Genomic DNA, 25559 nt, shown 5'->3' with positions numbered 1-25559 from the left:
TTTTAACAAATCGAATAGAAATGACCAAGTCGAATCGTAATTACCCAAAATCGGAATGTTTGATATCTATCGCGTCATTTTTGTGTTTGGATCGGTATTCTGTAACTCATATCGTAATCGGAATCTCTGACTTCTATTTCACGCGGTTCTGAGGAGGTGGCAGCCGCGCAGTAACCAGCGAGATTGTGTTCTGTGACCTATTTTGTTACTTGAGATATGACACCGTTGCCATTTCCTCAATGTTTTCATACTTTCTTCATACTATCCTCAAAGTTTTGAGAAGTAAATAAAATATTCGTGTAAATACTGGATACAAAAAGCTTAGAAGAGGATAAATGGTTTTAAATTAAAGTTAATTAAAATTGATATAAAAAAGAAGATAAACTGATAAATAAAAAAGATAAGTGAAGATAAGAAGTATAAATGCTTTTAAATCAAAGATATTTAAATTGATGTTATTAATTCATTATTATTAATAAATTATTTAAAATTGATATTACTAATAATATGCAATCTTTAAGATTCGATTTCAGTTGAAATAACTGCTAAACAACTTTTCCCAAAAATGGCATCTTTTCTATAATTTGTTCAGGCTATGAGCGTTGACTGATAAATATACAAGTACATATACTGGTATAATATTTATTTATCAAGCTATTCTTGTGCATTATACCATTGATTGCAATTGTACAAGAAATATACGAACAAAATATGGCAACAATGTGAATGGGAAACATTCAGACGCCAAGTAGCAAATAAATAAGGTTAGGTCCAATTATTCATACTCGTACAACATGTCTAAATGAAATATATATAGTTCTCTAAACAAATAACACCACAGACTAAAAATTAAGCAGCTAAAAAAAGGTACAAATACTATAAATAATTATAAATAAGTAGTATGTAATTAATTATTTTTATATATAAAATATAAACGTCAAAACAAAACAAAATGCGCCTGCGTCAACCACAATTCCGATAATCGAAATCTCATCTCGACAGGGTAAATGCTGTCGAAGTGATTTCTATTCACATTACGATTGTAGAGATTCCGAAGTAGTTATGGAATACGGATTTGGACTATTTCTATTCGACTTGGTCACTTCTATTCGATTTTACTGACTTCTATCATCGAAATGAGTTACAGAATAGGTATGAATATATACCAGTTTGCTGAGATTGGAGTTTGATACAGTTTTTGAAGGAAAGGAAAGAAGGTTTACTATTGAAAATAAAACCATTTTGTGAAAGTACAAATTTTCTATGAATAATTCAAACGATCAAAAACACTTTTAACGCCACATAACTGTATTTTTTACTGACGTTTATAATGTCTTATTTAAAATTATATATACAATTGGTGTAGAATGTAAACATACAACCCCGTGACGTCACGAAGCGTTTTGGGGTGGCTGGTATAAGTTGAATTTTTAGTCGTCTTTAGGGGCCAAACGAAAGACAAACAAAACTTTTTTATCTTTGATACAGGTTCTAAATTATGTTCTGTTGTGATTTATACCATTTTTTTCGAATTTAAAATTTTATGCAAGTTCCCTATTAAAAGAATGTAAATGCATGTTATAACATAATTTTTAATTATAAACAACTTTTCTTCATATCAATTTTCGAGATTGTTAAATATAAAGGCACTTTACTCTTGAGCAAAATACATATTTTTGAACATACCTCGTATATTATTGATAAAATTTGATATCTGATGATTGCATCTTAAGTTTTAGACTATGCAGAGCACTTTATGAAGAATAACTTTTTTCGTAAAATTGATATTAAAAAAGTTTCCCATATGGTTCCAAGTTACGCAGACACACTGTATACACCGTCTAATATACTTACCGTTGCACGTCATCCGCGTCATAGCCCGTGACGTTACATGATACCAACACGAAATATTTAGGCGGTAGATGTGTTATTTTTTAGAATCATTTTGCCGAGTACATTGGAATTACAGCCACTAGACATATTTTATTATATACGCGTAGAAATAATATTTGAAGATTTCAATTAACGTTAGCTTAAAGAAATATACAATAATATGTTTCATTTAATTTGTACAAATGGATTATAAAGCGTTTTTATGAAGAACATTTGTTCGGAACACACTGTAACTGAAATCGAACGAAGGTGATATTTTGGCATAAATTGGTAACATTTATTTGACAGTTGCGGTGATGACACTTCGTATTTGCTTCTATTGTTTGCTATAAGTATTTGTTTTATTATACACTCCGCCAAAAAAGTATCGGATCACCTTAAAAATGGGACATTTTTAATGTCTCATATTTCCTAAACCTGTTGTTCGATTTTAGTGATTTATAAGTGTCATTGTATACCGGGTGTAACAATGATAGTGTGTTTTTTCCTCAAAGTTCGGAACACCCTGTGGAATATTCTAGCGTATATAAAATATTGAAATTAAAACTAAACTGTAACCTTAGATCATCTAAATATTTTGCTTGTTGATTCATTCGCTTGTGTTGGATAATAAAAAATTAGGTACTTTAACAACTAGCAACGTTCTTCATCAATACAGAGTGTTGTGAAATAAGTGCGACCAACTTTAAGGGGTAATTCTGCATGAAAAAAATAATGACAGTTTGCTTTATACACATATGTCCGCAAATGCTTCGTTTCCGAGATACGGGATATTGAATTTCTTAACTATTTATAATGGGAAATAAGCCACAATATTATTAAAAAATGATTTTTATTAACGTTTCGACGCCCAAATCGGGTGCTGTTGTCAAAATACAAAATACTACTAACATAAACAAAAATGTTGTTGCTTAGTAAAAAAATTCTTCTAATAATTTATTTAATTTGACTCATTTATATCGACAATTCAGATATATATTGATACATTTTAAAGTAGAAGACTTTAAAATGATTGCCAATATTTATGAGTTGCGTTCCTGGGACGACTTTACTGAAAGATAGTTCATTCGATTACATGAAATCAACCCCAACTCAAGAATATCCGTCACAAAAAAATCATAGCATGTGATCTGTCTTTAAAAAGACAACCACATGCAACGGTGACATTAAAATTCTCGCGTTAGAAATCTCATAGCAAATCACGAGGGAAAACCAGGAAAAACCTCGTGATACTATCCCGACATCGTAAGTATTTGGTCTTATATTTAATTTACTCTCAAAATTAATAGCAAATTCTGACTTTACTATAATTTTGTTTAAATTATAAATAATATCAATAATACATGGATATATAAGTAATACTAAAATATAAAATATGTACTAACTCGACTATTGACTTACTAATTGTGGTATTTTCTTTCTATTGACCTCCTCTTTCCTCACATCTTCTACTTTAAAATGTATCAATATATATCTGAATTGCCGATATGAATGAGTCAAATTAAATAAATTATTAGAAGAATTTTTTTACTAAGCAACAACATTTTTGTTTATGTTAGTAGTATTTTGTATTTTGACAACGGCACCCGATTTGGGCGTCGAAACGTTAATAAAAATCATTTTTTAATAATATTGTGGTTTATTTCCCATTATAAATAGTTAAAATTTTAAAAATGCCACAAGAAAATAGCTTCAGAACAACATTGATTTTTTTTTACAAACTGACGATTTATTTATTGCTCTAAAACCGGTTGAGATATGCAAATGAAATTTGGTAGGTTTTAAGAGGCAGTTATTGCGCATTGTTTGGCATAGAATTAAGATTTTTATATTCACCATTGGCGTGCATACGGGTAATATCACCGGGTAATATGACTTTCTTCTAAATGACTCAAACACATACTTAAATTTAAACTTTACAGGAGAAAGTTTATTTTCCCCCTAAACTATGCACTTTTCGATTCACCTGGTAGATACACGTGCAGGGCTGATGCCTGCCAGGTCATGGTTTTTAGCCTTGGTGTGCTATGAATTATCACTCTACAAATTTCTAGCCTTAGAGGAAAACCGTTAGTCGGAGGGTTCACTAGCTCTTAGACTATTACATTCAACTGCGTACATTTAATTTATAAATGCCTAACTATAAAAAAATCCTGATACAAGAATAAAAAACCTCTAAACGCCGTAAAAACGAGTGGCGCATACAATATTTCAGCTACAAAAGAGCTGATATGAACATTAGGTGGCGCGTAAATGAATTTTTATTTTGATGGAAAATAAAATTCTAGTTTTATTTTAAAAGATTTTTCCACAATATTGGCTTTTAAAGTAAAACGCGCCACAAAAGATCTTAAAGATGCATACTGTCTCAAAGTTGCTGCTTTGTGGAGCGTTTTACTTCAAATTTTAGCAAATTATATGCAAAAATCTTTTAAAATAAAACTAAAATTTTATTACAGATAAAAATAAAAATACATTTTTCTGCCACGTAATATTCATATAGTCTGTTCGCTACACTCACACACAACTGGCTAGTGACTTTAGTAAGTAATTTTGCCAGTTTGGCAAAATTGGCAAAAAAATATCATTCATAAATCATATTTGATGTCTCATATTTCGTAAACCTGTTAACCGATTTAAGTGATTTTTTAAATATGTGATAGCCTGATTCCTTAGCAATAACACTATAATAATATTGTTGCTAAACAGGTAAATTTTCATCGTATACCGGGTGTAGCAATCAAACTGTGTTTTTTTCTCAAAGTTCGCATCACTCTGTGGAATATTGTAACACTTATAAAATACTGAAATTAAAACCCAACTATAGCCTCAGGTTTTCTTAACATTATGTTATTTAATTCATTCGTTTATGTTGGATAATAAAAAACTCAGGTACTTTAACAACTAGACATGTTCTTCATCAATACACGGTGATTCTAAATAAGTGTGACAAACTTTAAGGGGTAATTCTGCAGGAAAAAATAATGACAGTTGGCTTTATAAACGTATGTCCGCAAATGTTTCGTTTACGAGATACGGGATGTTGAATTTTTCCTTACACACTGACGATTTATTTTAATTGCTTTAAAACCGGTTAAAATATGCCAATGAAACTTGGTCAGTTTTAAGACGTAGTTATTGCACATTTCTTGACATACAATTAAGAATTTAATATTCACCATTAGCGCGAATACGTGTAATATGACCAATCTGAAAACCCGTGTGCACGCTAATGGTAAATATAAAATTCTTAATTTTATGTAAAAAACTCCGCAATAACTATCTCTTAAAACCTACCAAATTTCATTTGCATATCTTAACTGGTTTTAAAGCAATAAATAAATCGTCAGTTTTTAAGAAAAAATTCAACATCCCTTATCTCGGAAACCAAACATTTGCAAACATACGTTGATGAAGCCAACTGTCATTATTTTTCATGCAGAATTACCGCAAAAAGTTTGTCGTACTTATTAAGAAACACCGTGTATTGATGAAGAACATGTCTAGTTGTTAAAGTACCTAATTTTTTTATTATCCAACATAAACGAATAAATCAAAAAACAGAATCTTAAGAAAACGTGAGGTTATAGTTTGGTTTTAATTTCAGTATTTTATAAATCCTAGAATATTCCACACGGTGATGCGAACTTTGGGAAAAAACACAGTTTGATTGATACACCCGGTATACAATGAAAATTTTGCCTGTTTAGCAACAATATTATTATAGTGGTATTGTTAAAGAATCAGGCTAGAAAAATCACTTAAATCGGCCTACAGGTTTAGGAAATATGAGTCATCAAAAATGACCTAATTTTTAAGTGGGCCGATTTCTATGCACGTAAGATTAGTTAATAATTATTAAATAGTTAGTAATTTTGCCAATTTTGGCAAAATTGGCAAAAAACAAAAAAATTACAGACTAAAATCACTAGCCCGTTGTGTCTGAGTTTAGCGAACCGACTATATAAGCTCTTTTGTGGCTGGAATATTGTATGCGCCACTTATGTTTACGGCGTTTATCGGTTTTTTATTCTTGTTGTTATTGTTTGATAATTAAAAATTGATAAATATTTTTGGTTTCAGCCGTCCAAACCTCGTGGTCCATGGGATGGAGTACTAAATGCCACCGAAAATAAGAAAACCTGTCCACAAATATCGATGAGGCTTAATTATTTGAATTCTGGCTCAGATCAATCTGAGGACTGCTTGGTTCTGAATGTATATACACCAGTAGTAAGTTTCTTTTTTCTCATTATACACTAAATACAAAATATAGTTCACTAAACATCACATTTCGAATTTTGTCAAACACCTTAAACAAAGATCTTAAAACACCAATATACAGCGTGTCTACTTAAGTTGGAAACATATGGGAAAATTTTTTATTATTAATTTTACGAAAAAAAGTTATTCTTTATAAAAAGTTCTGCATGCCTCAAAACCTAAGATTCAATCATCAGATATCAAATTTTCTCAATATTATACGAGGTATGTCAAAAAATATGAATTTCGGTCAAGGTTAAAGTACCTTTATTTCTCTCAATATCGAAAATTCTTATGATAAAAAGTTGTTTGGAATTAAAAACTAAGATCAAATATGCAATTACATGCTTCTAATTGAAAACAAAAATTTTCTCAAATTTATGGATACCCAACATCGTTTTTAATTATTACAAATATGACAACTCGTTTATTATTTATTTTACGAAAAAAAGTTATTCTCCATAAAAAGCTTTGCATGGTCTAAAACCTAAGACACAACCATGATATATCAACTTTTATTAATTTTATACGAGGTGTGTCAAAAAGTATTAAATTCGCTCAAGATTATAGTACCTTTATATTTCACAATATTTCGATTAGAAGGATGTAATTGCATATTGAAACATAGTTTTTAATTCTAAACAACTTTTTTAATAACAGTTTTCAATATTGTGAAAAATAAAGGTACTTTACTCTTTAGTGAAATTCATATTTTTTGACATACCTCGTATAAAATTAATAAAATGTGATATCTGATGGTTGAATCTTCGGTCTTAGGACATACAGAGCTTTTTATAAAGAATACATTTTTTTCGTAAAAGTAATAATAAAAGAGTTATCGTATGTGTAATAAATAAAAACGAAAATAAAATAAAAGAAACGTTAATAAAAATCATTTTTTAATAATATTGTGGCTTATTTCCCATTCTAAATAGTTAAAAAATAAAAACGAAGTTAGTATCAATAAATTTGAGAAAAATTTGGAAAATATTTTTTTCCAGTTAGAAGCATGTAGTTGCATATTTGATCTTAGTTTTTATTTCCAAACAACTTTTCATAATAAGAATTTTCGATATTGAGAGAAATAAAGGTACTTTACTCTTGAACGAAGTTCATATTTTTTGACATACCTCGTATAATATTGAAAAAATTTAATATCTCATGATTGAATCTTAGGTTTTAGAGCATGCAGAACTTTTTATAAAGAATAATTTTTTTTTGGTAAAATGAATAACAAAAAAGTTTCCCATATGTTTCCAACTTAAGTAGACACGCTGTATATAAGATTCTTTTCCTCAAATTCGCAGAGGGCTTTGTTTATAATAATTAAAAAACGAATCCGATGGTATTAGATAATCAAATACATACATTTAAAAGGGTTCCTTTGAAAAAAGATGAAATGGAATATAATGAATTAATTTTTTTCAAAGGGCGTAGGCGCAAAATTTCTGGCCAATTTTAAACGGAGAAAACGCAATTTTTCTGGAAAAATTTAAACGCAGAATGAAAAATTACATTATTGCCGAGTGCCGAAAGTCCCTCAGAATAAACAAAAATTTCTTTTGAATGAGATATTTAGCATTAAAAATTACACTAAACTTTCTCTTCTTTTTTGCCCCTGTCTTCTTTCATGTTTTGGTGCCTATTTGTTTCGAATATTGGCGATCATTCTGGCTATAATTATTTTATTAACTGATGCTTTAAATAGATTATTTGTTTTTGTGGAGAACCATTTTCTCAGATCCTTTAACCATGATATTCTTCTTCTCCCAATTCCTCGCTTTCCGAATACTTTTCCTTGAAGGATTACCTTCAGTAATCTGTATTTAGTGCCCTTTCTCATTATGTGTCAAAGATATTCTAACTTTCTCCTTTTAATGGTATACATCACCTCTCTTTCTTTCCTAATTCTTCGTAATACGGTCTCGTTGGTTATCTTGTCCGTCCATGATATCCTTAGGATTCGCCTGTATAGCCACTTTTCGAAGGCTTTAAGTTTTTTCTCCATCGCTTTAGTGAGTGTCCAGGATTCAACTCCGTAGTAAATAATTGAGAAGATATGACATCGTAGGAGCCTTACTTTTATCTCCAGATTAAGGTTGTGGCTTTTAAAGAGTTTGGCCATGTTATTTAATGCACTCCTAGCCTTTTCTATTCTATATGTTACTTCTTGTGGGTGATCATATTGTTCGTTTACTATTGTTCCAAGATAGGTATACTTTTTTACTCGGTCCACTGGTGTATTCTTGATAAGCAGTTGGGCGTCTCTAATTTTATTTTTGCTGATGACCATAACTTTACTTTTTGATATGTTTACTTGTAGTCCAAATCTTTCACTTACTTCATTTACTTTGTTTATTAGTTGCTGTAACCTGTTCAAACTATGTGCAAAAATAACGGTGTCCTCTGCATAGCGAATGTTGTTTATACGTTCTCCATTTAGAAGTATTTCATCTTCGCAATTTTCACTAAATATTTCCTCTGAATATAGGTTAAATGGGTGGCCTCATATCAAAGACGGACATGTGTAAAAAAAAATAAAAATTTAGTTAGTAGTGGTTTCGTATAGAATTTTTCCTGCCAGGGCCGCCGCTACCATGTGTGCAAAGTGTGCATCGCACACAGGCGGCCAACAATACGGACGACCTAAAGCAGGCCACTAATGATACTACTTTTCTTTAAACGCAAATAAGTTCAAATAATTAAATAGTAACGTTTCAGATAATTCTAATTCTAAAGTCTAATATTCCAAAAAATAATTAATATTATTATTACCTGATAATACTAAAATGCGCTTCATTTAACATTTATAGTGCTTTTTTTCGCGAATCTAAATATTTTTCTATTATATTAGATTGTAGCCCAGATATAACGCACGTAGAACAAATAAATAACAATAAATTGTTGTAGTAAGATGTGTTCATTGTGTATTGTAGTAAGTGTGTAACTTCAACGCCAGTTCGGATATTTTTTCTCCTGAAACTGACGTAACAGGACAAGGTCTCTTTGAATTGATAGAGAATAAACTTGAAGAATTAAATATAAATATTATGGATAATATGCGTGGACAGGGTTACGATAATGGAGCCAATATGCGCGTGGTAGACACATTGGATTGCAGAAAATCCTCGAGAGAAATATCCTCGTTTATTTTTTATTCCCTTTTCTGCACATAGTTTAAATCTGGTGGTGAATGATGCAGTAAAATTAAGTTTAGAGTTTGTGTAATTTTTTAATACTGTAGGTACAGGAACTATATATATTTTTTTCTTCTTCGAATATTTGAAGGAAAATTTTATTAAAGCACCTTCCAAAGTCGACATTAAAAGCATTGTTGGACATGCGATGGGAGAGTAAAATATATGATGCTTTAGAAGAATTGCAAAATGATAACAAAAGGGATATGAATTTGGAAATTCAATGGATAAACATATTCAATTGTGAGAAAGTGTATAAAGCCCTTACAGACATAAACAGCTCGGAGATTGACATTAGTGCAACCGATTTATATGAAGAAATTAAAGCTATTCAACCATATGTTACCGCACAAAAACGTCCTGGTAATATTCTTGAATACATTTACGAAATAATATTATATCAACATTTCCAAACTTAACTACAATCGTACGTATATTCCTAACTCTATCCTTTACTGTAGCTAAGGGTGAGCGGTCGTTTCAAAACTTAAAATTATCAAAAATTATTTGCGATTTTCAATGAAGCAAGATAGACTTTCTGCTTTAGCAATGTTATCTATCGAACATGAAGTGTGTGCGACATTGGATATTAAAAATAAAGACATTGTCAAAATTTTTCCCGTAGCGGAAGCCAGAAAAGTTTGTTTTTAGTTTCTTTATGTGTTTATGTTATATTATTCACGGTTTGTTTTAATTAAATGGAAGTTTAAATTAGGATATACAATATACATATAATGAGCGGTGGATCATCGATATTACTCAAATTGTTCAAGTATTTATCTATTTACAACTTATTATTTTTATGCATCTTCTGCACATGTCTTTAAATACTAGTTGTACATATTTCTAAAGTGTTGCAAGGGGGGCGGCAAATATTAAGTTGCACACGGGCGGCCAACATCTCAGCGGCGGCCCTGTTTCCTGTTCTTTTCGACGGTGATAATAGTTTCCTTCAAATACGGACTCAAATACGTTATTTTTAGCTTCACAGTTGAATGCTTGTGTCAAAAACGGACTCCTGTTATGAAGGTTTATTTCAAAAACGGACATCTCCCCAACAGCCCAATGAAAATGCTGTATTTTGATCACATGACTGCTAAATCAACAAATCAACTAAAACTTATAGGAAGTGAGATTTACATTGTATAAAAAAAACCATTTATCTCATTTCTTCTCGAATGACACATGTCCCCCTTTGATATGAGGCCACTCAAATAATATAGGTGAAAGTATACATCCTTGTCTAATGCCTCGTACAGGGGCGTCATTTGAAATTTTGATTGGGGGGGGGGCAAGCATTCATTATATATGATGTAATGATGAAAATTGATGCATTTTTTGTAAATTTCAGTCATTTTCAGGGTCAGGGGGGATCAAATGCCCCCTGACCCTATCAAATGACGCCCCTGGCCTCGTAGAATCTGGATCGCTTCCGTTGGTTTATCTCCAAGATTTGTTCTTATTGTGGCTGATTGGTTCCAATATAAATTTTGTATTATACGCCGGTTTTTATCATCCATTTGGACTTTTGTTATAACATCCATCATTTTTTGGTGTTGAGCTGTATCAAATGCTTTATGGTAGTCTACAAATCAGGTGTAAATATCGCAAGTCATATCTCTGCATCTTGTAGACTAAATAGTGCATCTCTGGTACCTACGCCTTTCATTAACAAACTGTGTGTCTTGTATTATGTCTTCGCATAGCTTGTATAGTCTGCGATGTATAATTTTAAGAAACATTTTAATGCATTATACAGTGCGTCCATAAAGTAACGCATAAATTCATTATTTCGTAAACCGGCGGTGTTAAGGAAAAATCCCGAAACAGGTCGATTTTTATTTTTAAATTCCGATTTTTTGGCATATATATCATACTAGTGACGTCATCCATCTGGGCATGATGACGTAATCGATGTTTTTTTAAATGAGAATAGGGGTCATGTGATAACTCATTTGAAAGGGTATTTAATTCTCTATTTACTAATATAAACATTAACATATTTATTTATACAAGGTGTTCAAAAAAACATTTTTTAAATTATAATAATTCAGACAAAAAGAAGAATGTATGTAATTTATTTAATTCAAAATACGTTTTACTGTTGTCAGAAAACAGGAAAAAATGTTTATTTGACAAATAAATATTGTTCTTCGCTTAAATTTAATGTTAAAGCTGCCACCTACCTGTCTCTTGGCAGTTTGAACATTTCGTTTAAACGAAAATTAATGTTTATTTGTCAAATAAAATTTTTTTCTCTTTACTGACAGCAGTAAAATGCATTTTGAATTAAAATAAATTACATGTATTCTTTTTTTTTGTCTCACTTATTTTAATTTAAAAAATGTTTTTTGAACACCCTGTATAAATAATTATGTTAATGTTTATATTATTGGGTAGAGAATTGAATACCCTTTCAAATGAGCTATCACATGACCCCTGTTCCTATTTACAAAAATCATCGATTACGTCATCACGCTCAGATGGATGACGTCACTAGTATAATATATATGCCAAAAAATCGTAATTTAAAAATAAAAATCGACCTGTTTCGGGATTTTTCCTTAAAGTCGACTGTTTACGAAATAACGAATTTATGCGTTACTTTATGGACGCACTGTATGTACTTATTAGCCTATATTCTCCGCACTTTTTCGCTCCATGTTTCTTTGGAAACGTAATTCTGATATTACGTGTCATAGATATTATTATTGAAGAAAAGAAAAAGATTCATCATCAATAAGTTTAAGAAATTCAGACTGTACTCCGTGTGGTCCTGGAGCTCGCCCCTCTTTTATTGATATTATGGCTGCTATTATTTCTGCCACTAGTATAGGTGCTCCTGTTTCCGTAAGTATTGGGGACTGGTTCTCCCTCTCATCAAAAAATAAATTTCGTATGTAATTTTTCCAGGTATTATCGATACTCTCTTCGTCTAGGATTATCTCTCCATTGTCATTTACAAGTTTACTTATTCTTCTGTTTTTACATTTGCCTGTAATTTCTCTTAGTTTCTAATACACGTTGAAGTTGAAGTCCTGTAACTTACCCCTTACCACTGTAAGTTACCTCTTACCCCTATAACTTATTAGAATAAACATTATAGAACTTTTCAAGGACTTTCGGCCTTCGGTAATAATGTAATCTTTCATTTTGCGTCTAAATTTTTCAAAAATACCAATTAGTTTTCTCAGGATTCGAAAAATGAATGCATTTAAAAAGCTCGAAAGCATGCTCGAAATTTTGTGCCTACGCTCTTAAGCGAATTTTAAAAATACTCATTTTAACGGTTTTTTTGTTAATTTATCATAAACACATTAAGAAAATTCAAGTAAATAATTAATTATATATAATATAAGACCTCTCACTTCAGTAGGCCGGAGTGAACAGGTGGCGAAGTTCAGGTAGGGACCCAGTTCTGTGGGGTATAACGCGGACCCCTGCCCAGGGATACGGGTGAAGACCACAACGGCGGAGACGGCGTAGAAGAGGATCTTCGGTTCGGCGTCAATGGCGGAAGTGGCAGGCCTGTTTTTTCGGCATACCACTGCAGAATCGGATCTAAAATGGGCGGTTGTGGATTCTGGTTGGCGAAGAAACATCGACGGCGAAAGAAAGGGAGCAGATTGGGCTCTTTAGTCCTGTAAGACAACCAATCTAAAGGAAGAAAACCTTGATTACAAATTACCCGGTCCTCCAGGTAGGGGGTTAAGACGTCAGGCCGGTTCCCTGTCACTTGTAAAAATTAGAAAAATACCAAAAAGCCTAAAGATTGCCTCGGAATCTCGGACGGATTAAATAATAAACGACTTCGGCGACGGAAAAGGATTATGAACATTGGCACCTGGAATGTGCAGAGTATCAGCGGAAAGATGGAAGAAATAACTGAAGAAATTAAAAAACTAAATATGGATATAGTTGTCTTAACCGAAACAAAGAAGAAAGGAATAGGTATAGAAAAAGTAAACAATTATGTACATATATTCAGCGGAGTTTCAAAACACGAGAGAGCGAAAAGAGGAGTATCCGTTCTAATACACAAAAAACATAAACATAAAATCACTGACTTTGAAGCAATAGACGAAAATATAATAAGAGTAAACATAACGATAAAATAAACACCTATTACGATACTTGGGATTTATGCAATCAATGATGATGAACCTTACACAAACAAAGATGAGTTCTTTGCTAAAGTTAACGACGAAATTACGAAAATTGGAAATAGAAGAGAATTGATAGTTATGGGAGACCTGAACAGTAGAGTAGGTCGTAAAGTAGATAATAAGGTGGTAGGTCCCTACGGAGAAATAAACCAGAATGATAATGGTGAGAGGCTAATTGAAATATGTGAAAACCATCAATTAAAAATAACCAATGGATTTTTTAAACATAGAGATGTACACAAGTACACCTGGACCCAAACTACAAGAAATTTAAAGTCAATTATAGACTATGTCATCATAAAACAAAATACTAATATGCAAGTACAGGACACAAGAGCATACAGAGGAATAACATGTGATTCAGATCATTATGTCGTAAAATCAAAAGTAACCTGTCCATTTAGATATAAAATAACACATAATCAAACAAATTGTCAACCCCAACAAAAAGAAGCTTTGGAAAAAAGAAGTTATAATTTGGATAGTTTGACCCAAGAAAGTACAAGAATACTATATCAACAAAGACTGGATGGCAAACTAATGAATATAACTGAAACATCAACAGTAGAGGAGGTATATAGAAATGTAGTCGTTAGCGTTAAAAAAGCTGCAGAAGAAGCACTCGGCTTTAACACTCAAAGACAAAGTGAAAAACTATGGTGGAACAAAGAAATAGAAGCACTCGTAGAAGAGAAAAAGCAAGCGTATATCAGATGGCTGAGCAGTAAACAACAAAAAGATAGAGATGAATACCTGGAACTCAAAAGAATAACAAGAAGAACAACAGTAAAAGCAAAAAGAGAAATGTGGGATAAGAAGTGCCAGGAAATTAATACCTACCTGGGAGGCAGAAAATGTACAGAAACATGGAAGTTCCTCAATAAAATAAGAACTAACGAAAGGAAGAGCACAAACATTCAATTAATATCCACACAAAAATGGGAAAAGTACTATGGGGAATTACTGACAGAAAATAGGGACGAATACTTAACTCAATCATCAACAGAGGTTAACATTGAAGGAGAAGATATAACAATACAAGTGACAGAAATTAGAAAAGCTATAAAAGAACTGAAAAACGGTAGGTCTCCAGGACCAGGGGATATCCCAGCCGAACTAATAAAATGTGGATCACAAAAATTGTTTGAAACCGTCACTTGGTGCATAAATCAATTTATAAATGGTTCTCCCGTACCCGACGAGTGGAAAATTGCTTATATTTCGTCGATCAATAAGAAAGGAGATAAGCTTAAATGTGAAAACTATAGAGGGATATCAGTGACTAGTACATTCAGCCGTTTGTATGGACGAATAATTAGAGACCGCATTGAGAAGGAGTACAAAGACCAAGAGGAAGAAGAACAATCCGGTTTTCGAACAGGAAGAAGCTGTACTGATAATATCTTCTGTCTCAAACAACTAATAGAAAAAAAATTAAGCACAAATCAAGAAACACACCTCATGTTTATTGACTTGCAGAAGGCGTACGATACAGTTCCTGTAAACAAACTCTGGAACGTGTTACGACAGACGAATATTAGTGTCACCTTAATAAAAGCCTTAAGAAATTTGTATGAAGGGTCAACATCACAAATAAAAACTGGAAAACAGATTATCGCAAAGCTTCCTGGTTAATAAAGGTCTACGTCAGGGGTGCTGTGTATCACCGACCTTATTTAAAATATATGTTGCAAAAGCATTGAAAGAGTGGAAACGAAAATGCAGAGGCATGGGCGTAGACCTTGGAGAGATTTGCTTATATACATTGCAGTTTGCTGATGACCAGGTTGTTATAGCAAACGATAAAGATGATTTAGAGTACATGGCAAGGAAATTACAAGAAGAATATAGAAAGTGGGGACTAGAAATTAATACAGAAAAAACAAAATACCTGCCAATAGGTACCGAACTATCGAACATCACATTAGAAAATAATGAAATCATCATGCCCTGCGACCATTACACATATCTAGGAATCGTTTTTGACACAACGGGGAAAGATGATGAAGAAATAAAGAGAAGAATAACACAATCCAGAAAAACAATAGGTTGTCTAAACAGCGTACTGTGGAATCATGAAATAGGAAAAAGAAGAAAACACAATATCTACGAATCTCTTATTAAAAGCAGTCTATTGTACGGAGCAGAAACTTGGCGGATAACCGAAAACAACAGAAGAAAACTGGAGGCAGTAGAAATGGACGCTTTTAGAAGATCAGTAGGAGTGTCACACAGAGAGAGAATACGTAATGATGAGATAAGACAGCGAATGGGGGTTGACGGCTCTCTAACAACAGACATAGAAAGAAAACAGCTGATATGGTACGGACACGTCCAGAGGATGGATAACTCAAGACTCCCTAAAATAATTATGCAATGGGTACCACCAAACCGCAGAAAGAGAGGAAGACCCAAGAAATCTTGGAGAGAGGGAGTAACGAAGGCGATGAGCGCAAGAGATCTTAGAGAGGGCCAATGGGATGATAGAGTGTCATGGAAATTAGGCATCGGACAACGTCGCAAGACGTTTTAAAACCGATTATATATATATATATATATATATATATATATATATATATATATATATATATATATAATATAAGACATCAAGGCTTCTTCTTTTTCTTCATTCTTGTATGTAGGCTTTAAAGCTTGTTTATTCTTCAATATTAGCCTCCTAAATTTTTTAAGTTATCGCACCATCTTTTTCTTGGTCTGCCAATACTTCTTCGTCCATTTGATGACTTATCTTGGGCTATTCGTACTATCCTATCCTCTGCCATTCTACTAATCTGTTCGTTCCACTCCTGTTTCCGTTTTGTCACCCATCCATCTATGTCTTCTACATTGCATGATCTTGTTATGTTTTCGCTTCTCTCCCTATCCAACAGACTTTTCCCTGATACTCGTCGGAGTATTTTCATCTCTGTTGTTTCTAGTAGTCGTCTCGTTTTAGATGTGTCAGGTCTTGTGTCTGCCCTGTATGTCAATATAGGTCTAATTGCTGCTTTATAGATTCTTGCTTTTGTGTCTTGTCTTAGGTGTTTGTTCTTCCAGATTGTGTCATTAAGAGATCCCGCCACTTTACTTGCTTTTAAGCTTTGTTGTCGTACTTCCTCTTCAACATCTCCGTAACGGGTTATATCTATTCCCAGATATCTAAGCTTTGTTTCCTGCTTTATTATTTTCCCATTAATTTCGTAGTGGTAGTAATTTTACATCGTAGTGGGTATTTAGATGTTGTCATACATTTGGTTTTTTCCTGCTGATATTATCATATTGTATTTCTTGGCTGTTGTATTGAAGATGTGTGTTAATCTTTGGAGATCGCCTTCGATCTCGGCGATTATAGCGGCGTCGTCTGCATAACATAATATTTGGATTTCTTTATTCCCCATTCTGTAACCATGACCGTTACGTACTGATTCTATTATTTTATACGTCCATTATTATATTAAAGATCAGTGGGCTTAATGAGTCACCTTGTCTGACTCCGCTTTGTACTGGTATAAACTGCGTTAGTTTTCCATTTATCTTTGCCTGTATTCGATTATGAAAATAGATGTTTTCGATGGTTTGTATAATATTGATTGGTATGTTTCTTCTACACAGTAAATGTAAGACGTCTTCGACTTAGATGCGATATAATGCCTTTGTCAGATCTATAAAATATAGATATGCTGGTTTATTTTACTCAATGGCCTTTTCTGTGATTTGTCTCAGTACAAATACGGCGTTTACGCAGGATCTTCCGAATCAGAGTCCTTGTTGTTCATCTGATAAAGTTGTAAGTTTATTGATTTTATTGGTTAGGACTTTTGTGGTTAGCTTAAGTGCGGTGTTCAGTAGATTTATACCTCTGTAATTTTTGGGGTCTTCTTTGTCTCCTTTCTTGAACATTGGTATCATGTTTCTCCATGTGTCTGGTATCTTGCAGTGCAATATTAGTTTTTGTATAAGTTTTGTCATCTCTAGGGTTATACTTTCTCCTCCGTATTTTAGAAACTCGTTGGTTATTCCGTCTGGTCTTGGTGACTTTCTGTTTTTGAGTGACATCAAGGCATTTCAATTTATAGAAATCTGATCAGATAATAATTGGGAATATTTAATATGTATTTTCTTTTGCATGGCAAACCATTACTGGTAATGGTTTGTATAAATTGGTTTTTAAGTATATACCTACTATATTTATTGCGGTTATATTTGTCTAGATTTTAATAAATTGTTTTATTTCCAATTGGCTTCTATGAGTCTAAATGCAGTACAGAAATTAATTTTTTTAAGCACTAATAACCTTGAGAACTTAAAGTTTGATAGTCTAATTTAATTAATACCTCTTTGATAATTAACGTAAAATTTTGATACCACAACAATACATCGATTTTCGTTTTGTAACTTCAAAGGGTTGTAACTTTTTTTATATGCACATTTGTACTAAGGTAAGTTAGGTTCAATCAAACTATTTTTGGTCCCAGAATATGTGGTTAAATTTATGACCTGTATTTTCGTTACACCCTGTATATTAGGTACCATTTTGTTGAAAAAAAGAAACAAATAATTAAAAATATTTATTTTGTAGAAACCCAGTTCCGATAAATCATTACCGGTATATTTTTGGATACATGGTGGAGGTTTTGTTCTCGGTAGTGGTTCAATATCTACATTCGATCCAAAGTATTTGATTGATTACGATATAGTAATAGTAACAATAAACTATCGCCTAGGAGTACTTGGTAAGCATCTTTATTTCAATATAATAACATTCAAGCAAAAGATTTTATAATTAAATGTAAAGTATGTTTCTTTTGGTACCACTTCTTCTTTACTTTTGTATCACTCATGTATATTTTTTTCAATTTTCTTCGACCTTCAAATTTTTCTGATACGTTAATCTGTTATGTCTTTTTCGGGGCCAGCTTCTTCTTTCATCGTTTCACGCTTTTTTGTCATTCGATTTATGTTTCCCGTTTTCCAGATTTTGTGTCATATTTTTTTCTACTCACCTCCTAACGTTGTTCATTAATTTGATCTCCATAACTTTTATAGCCCGGTAAATGAACGTGAAATACGACGATACCGTGTAATTTTCAGGGTCAGCACCGAATTGCATGAAAAGTTGGATTTAGGTTCTACTTCTCCTTCACTTCAAAGTTGGATTTAGGCGTTGGTTGCTTTTACTTGGGGGGTGAGAGTCATCCTTTCTCGGGGGTGAAAAAACGTACGTTTAAAATATGCCCGGAAATGGATAAATGGACTAATTCTAAGAAACTTAGTTCCATCAAACTTACAGATCAATAAACGATACCTATATACCTAAAGTAAATGGTAAAGCGGTTACGAAATATGTATTTCAGTTGGGGTGCTAATTAGAGAGTGATTTTCACGATTTTTTTTACCAAAAACTAAAGGTGCCAACTTTATTTTGAGCGTAACTCGCTTAGTTTTGATGCTAGAAACGTTTCTTCTTCTTTAAGTTCCATCTTATATCAAAGGTTGGAAATAATCATGGCAATACGGACTGCCGCTTTAAATAGCTCTGCATTACTGCATTCGAACCATTCCCTTAAGTTCTTAAGCCAGGATGTTCTTCGTTTTCCCACATTACGCTTTCCTCGGATTTTGCCTTGCATAATAAGTTGTAATAGTGAGTATTTTTGCCCTCTCGTCACATGTCCCAAGTACTCAAGTTTTCGTCTTTTGATAGTTAATATTATTTCCGGTTTATTTCCTATCCTTCTAGTTACTTCTACGTTTCACATTCTTTGAATCCATGATCTCCGTAGGATTCTTCTGTAACACCAAAATTCAAAGGCGGCCAACTTATTCAGATTGACTTATTTTAATGTCCACGCTTCCAAGCCATAAAGAAGAGTAGAGAACACGTAACACCGAAGCATCTTTAGGCGTAGTTCTAACGCACACGCAAACATCCAATTGACTATTGAAGATACTGTAATTCAGAGTGTGGATAACTACAAATACTTAGAAACATGGATAACATCAAATGTAGACTAAACAAAAGACATTAAGACACGTAATGAAATAGCAAATGTTCATTCATTCAACTTAAAAAGTTTCTTTGTTGTCGTGATTTAGTCATGATCGTGCATTTAAGTTGTCTTTAAATTCGACTTTAGTCCGTACTCATGGCAGCGTTCATTAAGGCGTTGCATTACATTCTTATTGTTGTTATCCGTTATTATTACTGTATCGTCTGCAAAACGTACATATGTTGTTGTACTGGGTGTCCTGGTTGCCAACTCTTACTGTGGCAGTTTGATTCCAATATACATGGTGTAACAAAAATACAGGTCATAATTTCGATTGAACCTAACTTACCTTAGTACAAATATGCACACAAAAAAGTTATAGCCCTTTGAAGTTATAAAATGAAAATCGATTTGTCTCAATATATCGAAAACTATTATAGATTTTTTATTGAAAATAGACATGTGGCATTCTTATGGCAGGAACCATCTTAAAAATAAATTATAGTGGAATTTGTGCACCCCATAAAAATTTTATGGGGTTTTGTTCCCTTAAACCCCCCAAACTTTTATGTACGTTCCAAATAAATTATTATTGTGGTACTATTAGTTAAACACAATGTTTTTAAAACTGTTTTGCCTCTTAGCACTTTTTCGATAAGCTAGTATTTATCGAGATATTTTGAATATTTTTCGAATCCACCACATATTTGTATACAGTCTGTTCCAACGAAAATTTGACCCCCCCCCCTCCCCAGAAAGTCAGAAACCAAGAACTTCTTTAAAATATTAAAATAATACGTCAATTTATATGGGGAGGGGACGAATTTTCATGCAAAATTCATGCCCTCAAATGCATCCCCCTACTGCCCCGCATCAACCCCCTCTTTTTTTTAAATAGCAAGTGTGATCTAGTGGTACATCATTTGAAAGGTAACTTTTTTCTCTACACGGCACTCTATTTTTTTTTTAATTTACTTAATAAGTTTGAAAATATTTTGGACTGAAAATTTATATAAATTAGTTAAATCCAAAATTATCTATAAAGTTACCACGCAAATTAAAAAAAGTAGAGGGTCGTATAGAGAAAAAAATTACCTTTCAAATGATGTACCACTCGACTACATTTGCTATTTAAAAAAAACTGGGGTTGATACGGGGCAGTAGGGGTTACATTCGAGGGCATGAATTTTGCATGAAAATTTGTCCCATTTCCAATACAATTGTTAATTTGTGAAGAAACTCTTGGTTTCTGAGTTTCTGTGGAGGGGGGGACAAATTTTCGTTGGAACACTCTGTATAGTATAAAGACCTGTTAATAATCTGAAAGTTTATTTATAACTTACATTTTTAGGTATACTTTGAACCATATATTAAAAAAGAAGCAACATCTCGATAATAGGTGCCTTATCGCAAAAATACGAAGAGGCAAATAAGTTTTAAAAACACTGTCTTTAACTAATGGTGCCACAATAACAGTTTAATTGGAACGTACACAAACATTTGGGGGGTTTAGAGGAACAAAACCCCCATAAAATTTTTATGTAAACCTATTAAACAAGAAGCCGCATCCCGATAAAAAATGGCATATCGAAAAAGTATTAAGAGTCAAAAAAGTTTTAAAAACATTGTGTTTAACTAATGGTACCACAATAATAATTTAATTGGAACGTACACAAAAGTTTGGGGGGGGTTTAAGGGAACAAAACCCCATAAAATTTTTATGGGGTGTACAAATTTTACTGTTATTTTTTGTTAAGATGCTCCTGTCATAAGAATTCCGCATGTCCATTTTCAATAAAAAATCTCTAACAGTTTTTGATTCATTGAAAAAAATCAATTTTCATTTTGTAACTTTAAAGGGTTATAACTTTTTTTGTGTGCACATTTGTACTAAAGTAAGTTAGGTTCAGTCGAACTCTTTTTGGTTCCAAAATATGTGATTTAATTTATGACCTACATTTTTGTTACACCCTGTATGTGTATATTAGATATAATTTTCATATCAGGACTGTCAACATTTTTGCTTTTTAATATATCTACAAGCTTTTTATGTTGAACTTTATGAAATGCCTTTTGAAAGTCTACAAAACATAAGAACCATGAAGTTTATCCTGATTCATGTCCATGCATCTCTGGGCCAGCACATTCAAGCCGAACAAAGCATATCTTGTGCTCATACCATTTCTTGAGCCAAATTGTGTGTCACTAATTTCATATTCCAAAGCCTTAACAATTCTGCTATATATTATTTTTAACTATGTTTTAAGTGTGTGACTCATCAAAGATATTGTTCTGTGATCTGAGCAGGTTGTTCCACTTGATTTTTTGGGAATCGCTACAAAGGTCGATTGCCGCCATTGTCTGGGGATTGTGGCAGTTTGATATATTATATTAAAGAGTTCAACTATTACCTACATAAATCGCATCTTCATCAATAAGTTTTAATAAATCGATGGGCACATCATCTGATCCAGTAGTTTTACCTTCTTTTGTGTTTTTAATGGCATAGATGCCTTATTCTCTAATATTGGTGGTCCGGTATCCTCTGTGATTTTTAATGACAGTTCTTCTCTTTTATCATTAAATAGTTGTTGGATGTAATTGGTCCAGTGACACAATCTCTCCTTCACATCAGTTATAATATCCCCTTTATCATTTTTAAGAGAATATAAACTTAAAAAAAATCAAAATAAAATTTACACATTTTCAAAAAGTTTTAATGAGTTTCCACAAAAATACTTAAAATATTTTGGTTATTTCACGTTGAAATATTTGAATTGGAATCTGATGAATAATAACGTATTTTTTATAAGCTCCAACTTTGCTTTTTGTGTGTCTATAGACTTCGTGAATACATCCTTTTTTTCGTTTTTTTATAAGCTACATTTTTGCTAAGAACATTTTTTTCGATAACATACTTACTTTTTGAGTTATTTGTGAAAAACTGCCTGAAAAGGTGATTTTTTTGTTGAAAAATAAACACAAATAAACATTCCAAAATAACTCAATAAATATTGGCATTTCCGGATTTGTTTTAAAAGTATATTTTTCACGACCGAGAAGGGATGACGTTCACATTCCAAGTAAAAGCAACCCTAGGCTGAGTCCAATCCGTCGTGACTGAAAGCTGAAAATTACACTCCAAAAAGATCATTTACTGGTCTATTAAGAATTGTCTAGAGTATACTGGCATATTAGTCCTGTCGCCAAGGGGGGTACAACGGCCTCCTTAATTCAGATGGACTTACCCAAGTTTTTTTATATATTTTGACCCGTAGAATACGAATTTTTTGGGTAACAGTAGATCCGGATGTCGATAAGATTGTTATAGACAAAGAACTTGAGGAATTACATAACAGCGATTTCTCGCAAAACAAAACATCTTTTTGTATTTTTTGGGTCATTTTAAGCAAAAAATATTCCTACAAGTTTTTTCGTAGAATGCATAGTTTTCGAGATAACCGCGGTTAAACTTTCAAAAAATCGAAAAATTGCAATTTTTGAACCCGAATAACTTTTGATTAAAAAATAAAGTAGCAATTCTGCTTATCGCATTTGAAAGTTTAAGTCAAATTATATCGGTTTTGATTATTTGCATTGCTAAAAATTAATTTTTTTATTGTTAAAAAAAGCTATAAACACATAGTGTTTCCCGTGCCTAATACATGCGTTTTAACGCATGCTACGTAGAAATTGCCTCGCTTGCACTCGTAGCTACTCTACCTACTCGTTCGATTTTAAATGAGAAATCATTGAAAACATCACTTACGCACTAGGTGTTTGTAGCTTTGTTTAACAATAAATTAATAAATTTTTAGCAATGCAAATAATCAAAACCGATATAATTTGACTTAAACTTTCAAATGCGGTAAGCAGAATTGCTACTTTATTTGTTAATCAAAAGTTATGCGGGTTCAAAAATTGCAATTTTTCGATTTTTTGGAAGTTCAACCGCGGTTATCTCGAAAACTATGCATTCTACGAAAAAACTTGCAGGAATATTTTTTGCTTAAAATGACCCAAAAAATACAAAAAAGATGTTTTGTTTTGCGAAAAATCGCTGTTATGTAATTCCTCAAGTTCTTTGTCTATAACAATCTTATCGACATCCGGATCAACTGTTACCCAAAAAATTCGTATTCTGCGGGTCAAAATATATAAAAAAAACTTGGGTAAGTCCATCTGAATTAAGCAGGCCGTTGTACCCCCCCTGGCGACAGGACTATATAGCAAGAATCGTATTGCTACAAAATTGTGACTGTGTAATAAGTTTTTTATTGTTTTATTCGTGAGACTGATTTAAAAAATCCACTGAAGGGGTACGCGTAAAACTACGGCTCCAATGCTTTTTAAAGGCATTAATTTTTTCGAATCCTCAAAAAACTAATGTCATTTTGAAAAGTTTAAACGCAGAATGAAGGATTACGCAATGACCGAGGGCAGAAAGTCCCTGAAAACTTCTAAACTGTCTATTTTGATAAATTACAGTGGTGAAAAAAAAATAAGAGAACATTTAGTGTGATTTTTAATTTCAAATACCTGATTTAAAAGTAACCTCTTGTTTATTCTAAGGGACTTTCGGCCCTCGGTAATAATGTGATCTTTCATTCTGCGTTTAAATTTTTCAGAAATATTTATTAGTTTTCTCAGGATTCGAAAAAATGACTGCATTTAAAAGGTAGGACTTTAAAATGAGCCCTAACGGTAGAGGCGCAAAATGTCGCCTGTCAAAATTTTCAATGTGTTTTAAATGTATTAATTTTTTTCGAATCCTGAGATTACTAATATTAATAATAGTCTAAGATCCGAGTATAGGCTGATCTGTACCCATCTGCTTTCCGGATGAAACATTTTTTTTTATTAAATTTCAGACATAAACAAATATTTTTAGCATGGGTTTCCTATCAAAATCGTGTCATAGCTATCCTTAAGGGGAGACCGTAGGGGTTGAAATCAATATTTCAAGCACATTTTTTTTTGAAAGTGTGGTAGAATTATTTTATTTTTAAATTAAATAGGCATATTCAGTATAATTCATAGATTATTCAAGAACAAATTCAAGGAAAAATATTGGAAAATAAGCCAGCGACGGGAAATGCTTGAAGACACCTCAAAATATAATAAATTTTGCGGTGGACATCAGAACTCATCATTGGATCATGGTCAGCAAAAAATTCAAGCAGATTTTATTAGTCTATGAATTTTTCGAGGTAACGCTGTCGAGTGTTTTTAGTTTTATCGACTTTTGACTTTTTGATATCACTCGGAAGTCAAAACACCGATTTTTTTTACGAGAACGGGTAAAAATCAACCTATTTATTATTGTTAAACAAAAAGTAAGCATAAAACAAAAGAAAAAAGATCTCGACCACGTTACCTCAAGGAATGTCTAAAGAAAATATATGCAAAATTCCAGGTTGGTCGGTCAAGTAGTTTTTGAGTTACAATGTTTACAGCCTTTGAAAAAAGCAGTTTTGAGGAAAAAGCGTTTAAAGTATTGTCAACTTTTATTTTTAATTTCTTTTTTGTCTGTTAAATCGTAAAATGATACACACCGGAATATCTTTTTGAATCGCGGAGTAATTTACAAAAAAAAAATGAGAACAGCTGTTGACCGTTGTTCAGTACGTTCAAGCGTGCTGACGCGAACCTGCTGCAAAGCGAGTCGAAGATAGGGATATTCAACACTATCTCCCTACCTCCCTGCCTTCGACTCGCTTTGCAGCAACGTCGCGCCAGCGCGCTTGAGCGTAGTGAGAAACGATCAACAGCTGTTCTCATTTTTTTTGTAAATTACCCCGCGATTCAAATACATATTTCGCTGTGCATCACTTTAGGATTTGACAGACAAAAAAGAAATTGAAAATAAAAGTTGACAATACTTATAACGTTTTTTCTCAAAACTGCTTTTTTCAAAGACTGTAGACATTGTAACTCAAAAACTCCTTGACCAACTCACCTGGAATTTTGTATGTATTTTCTTTAGACATTCCTTGAGGTAACGCTGTCGAGATATTTTTTCTTTATTCTTGTTTTTTTGTATAACAATA

General features: G+C 32.5%; 1 protein-coding gene across 1 annotated transcript in view; it reads left to right on the top strand.

Annotated features, from left to right (window-relative positions):
• Positions 1 to 25559, top strand: part of LOC126878757 (venom carboxylesterase-6-like) — a 65628-nt gene that overhangs the window by 5048 nt on the left and 35021 nt on the right. The window contains exons 3-4 of the mRNA XM_050641635.1: positions 5977 to 6126; positions 18099 to 18252. Coding sequence (XP_050497592.1) covers positions 5977 to 6126; positions 18099 to 18252 — 304 coding nt within the window. The remainder of the gene's footprint in view (positions 1 to 5976; positions 6127 to 18098; positions 18253 to 25559) is intronic.

Source organism: Diabrotica virgifera, chromosome 1 (genome assembly GCF_917563875.1).
Source record: "Diabrotica virgifera virgifera chromosome 1, PGI_DIABVI_V3a".
NCBI lineage: Eukaryota > Metazoa > Arthropoda > Insecta > Coleoptera > Chrysomelidae > Diabrotica > Diabrotica virgifera.
Note: the sequence above shows the minus strand (reverse complement) of the source record. Positions and strands in the feature narration are given on the sequence as shown.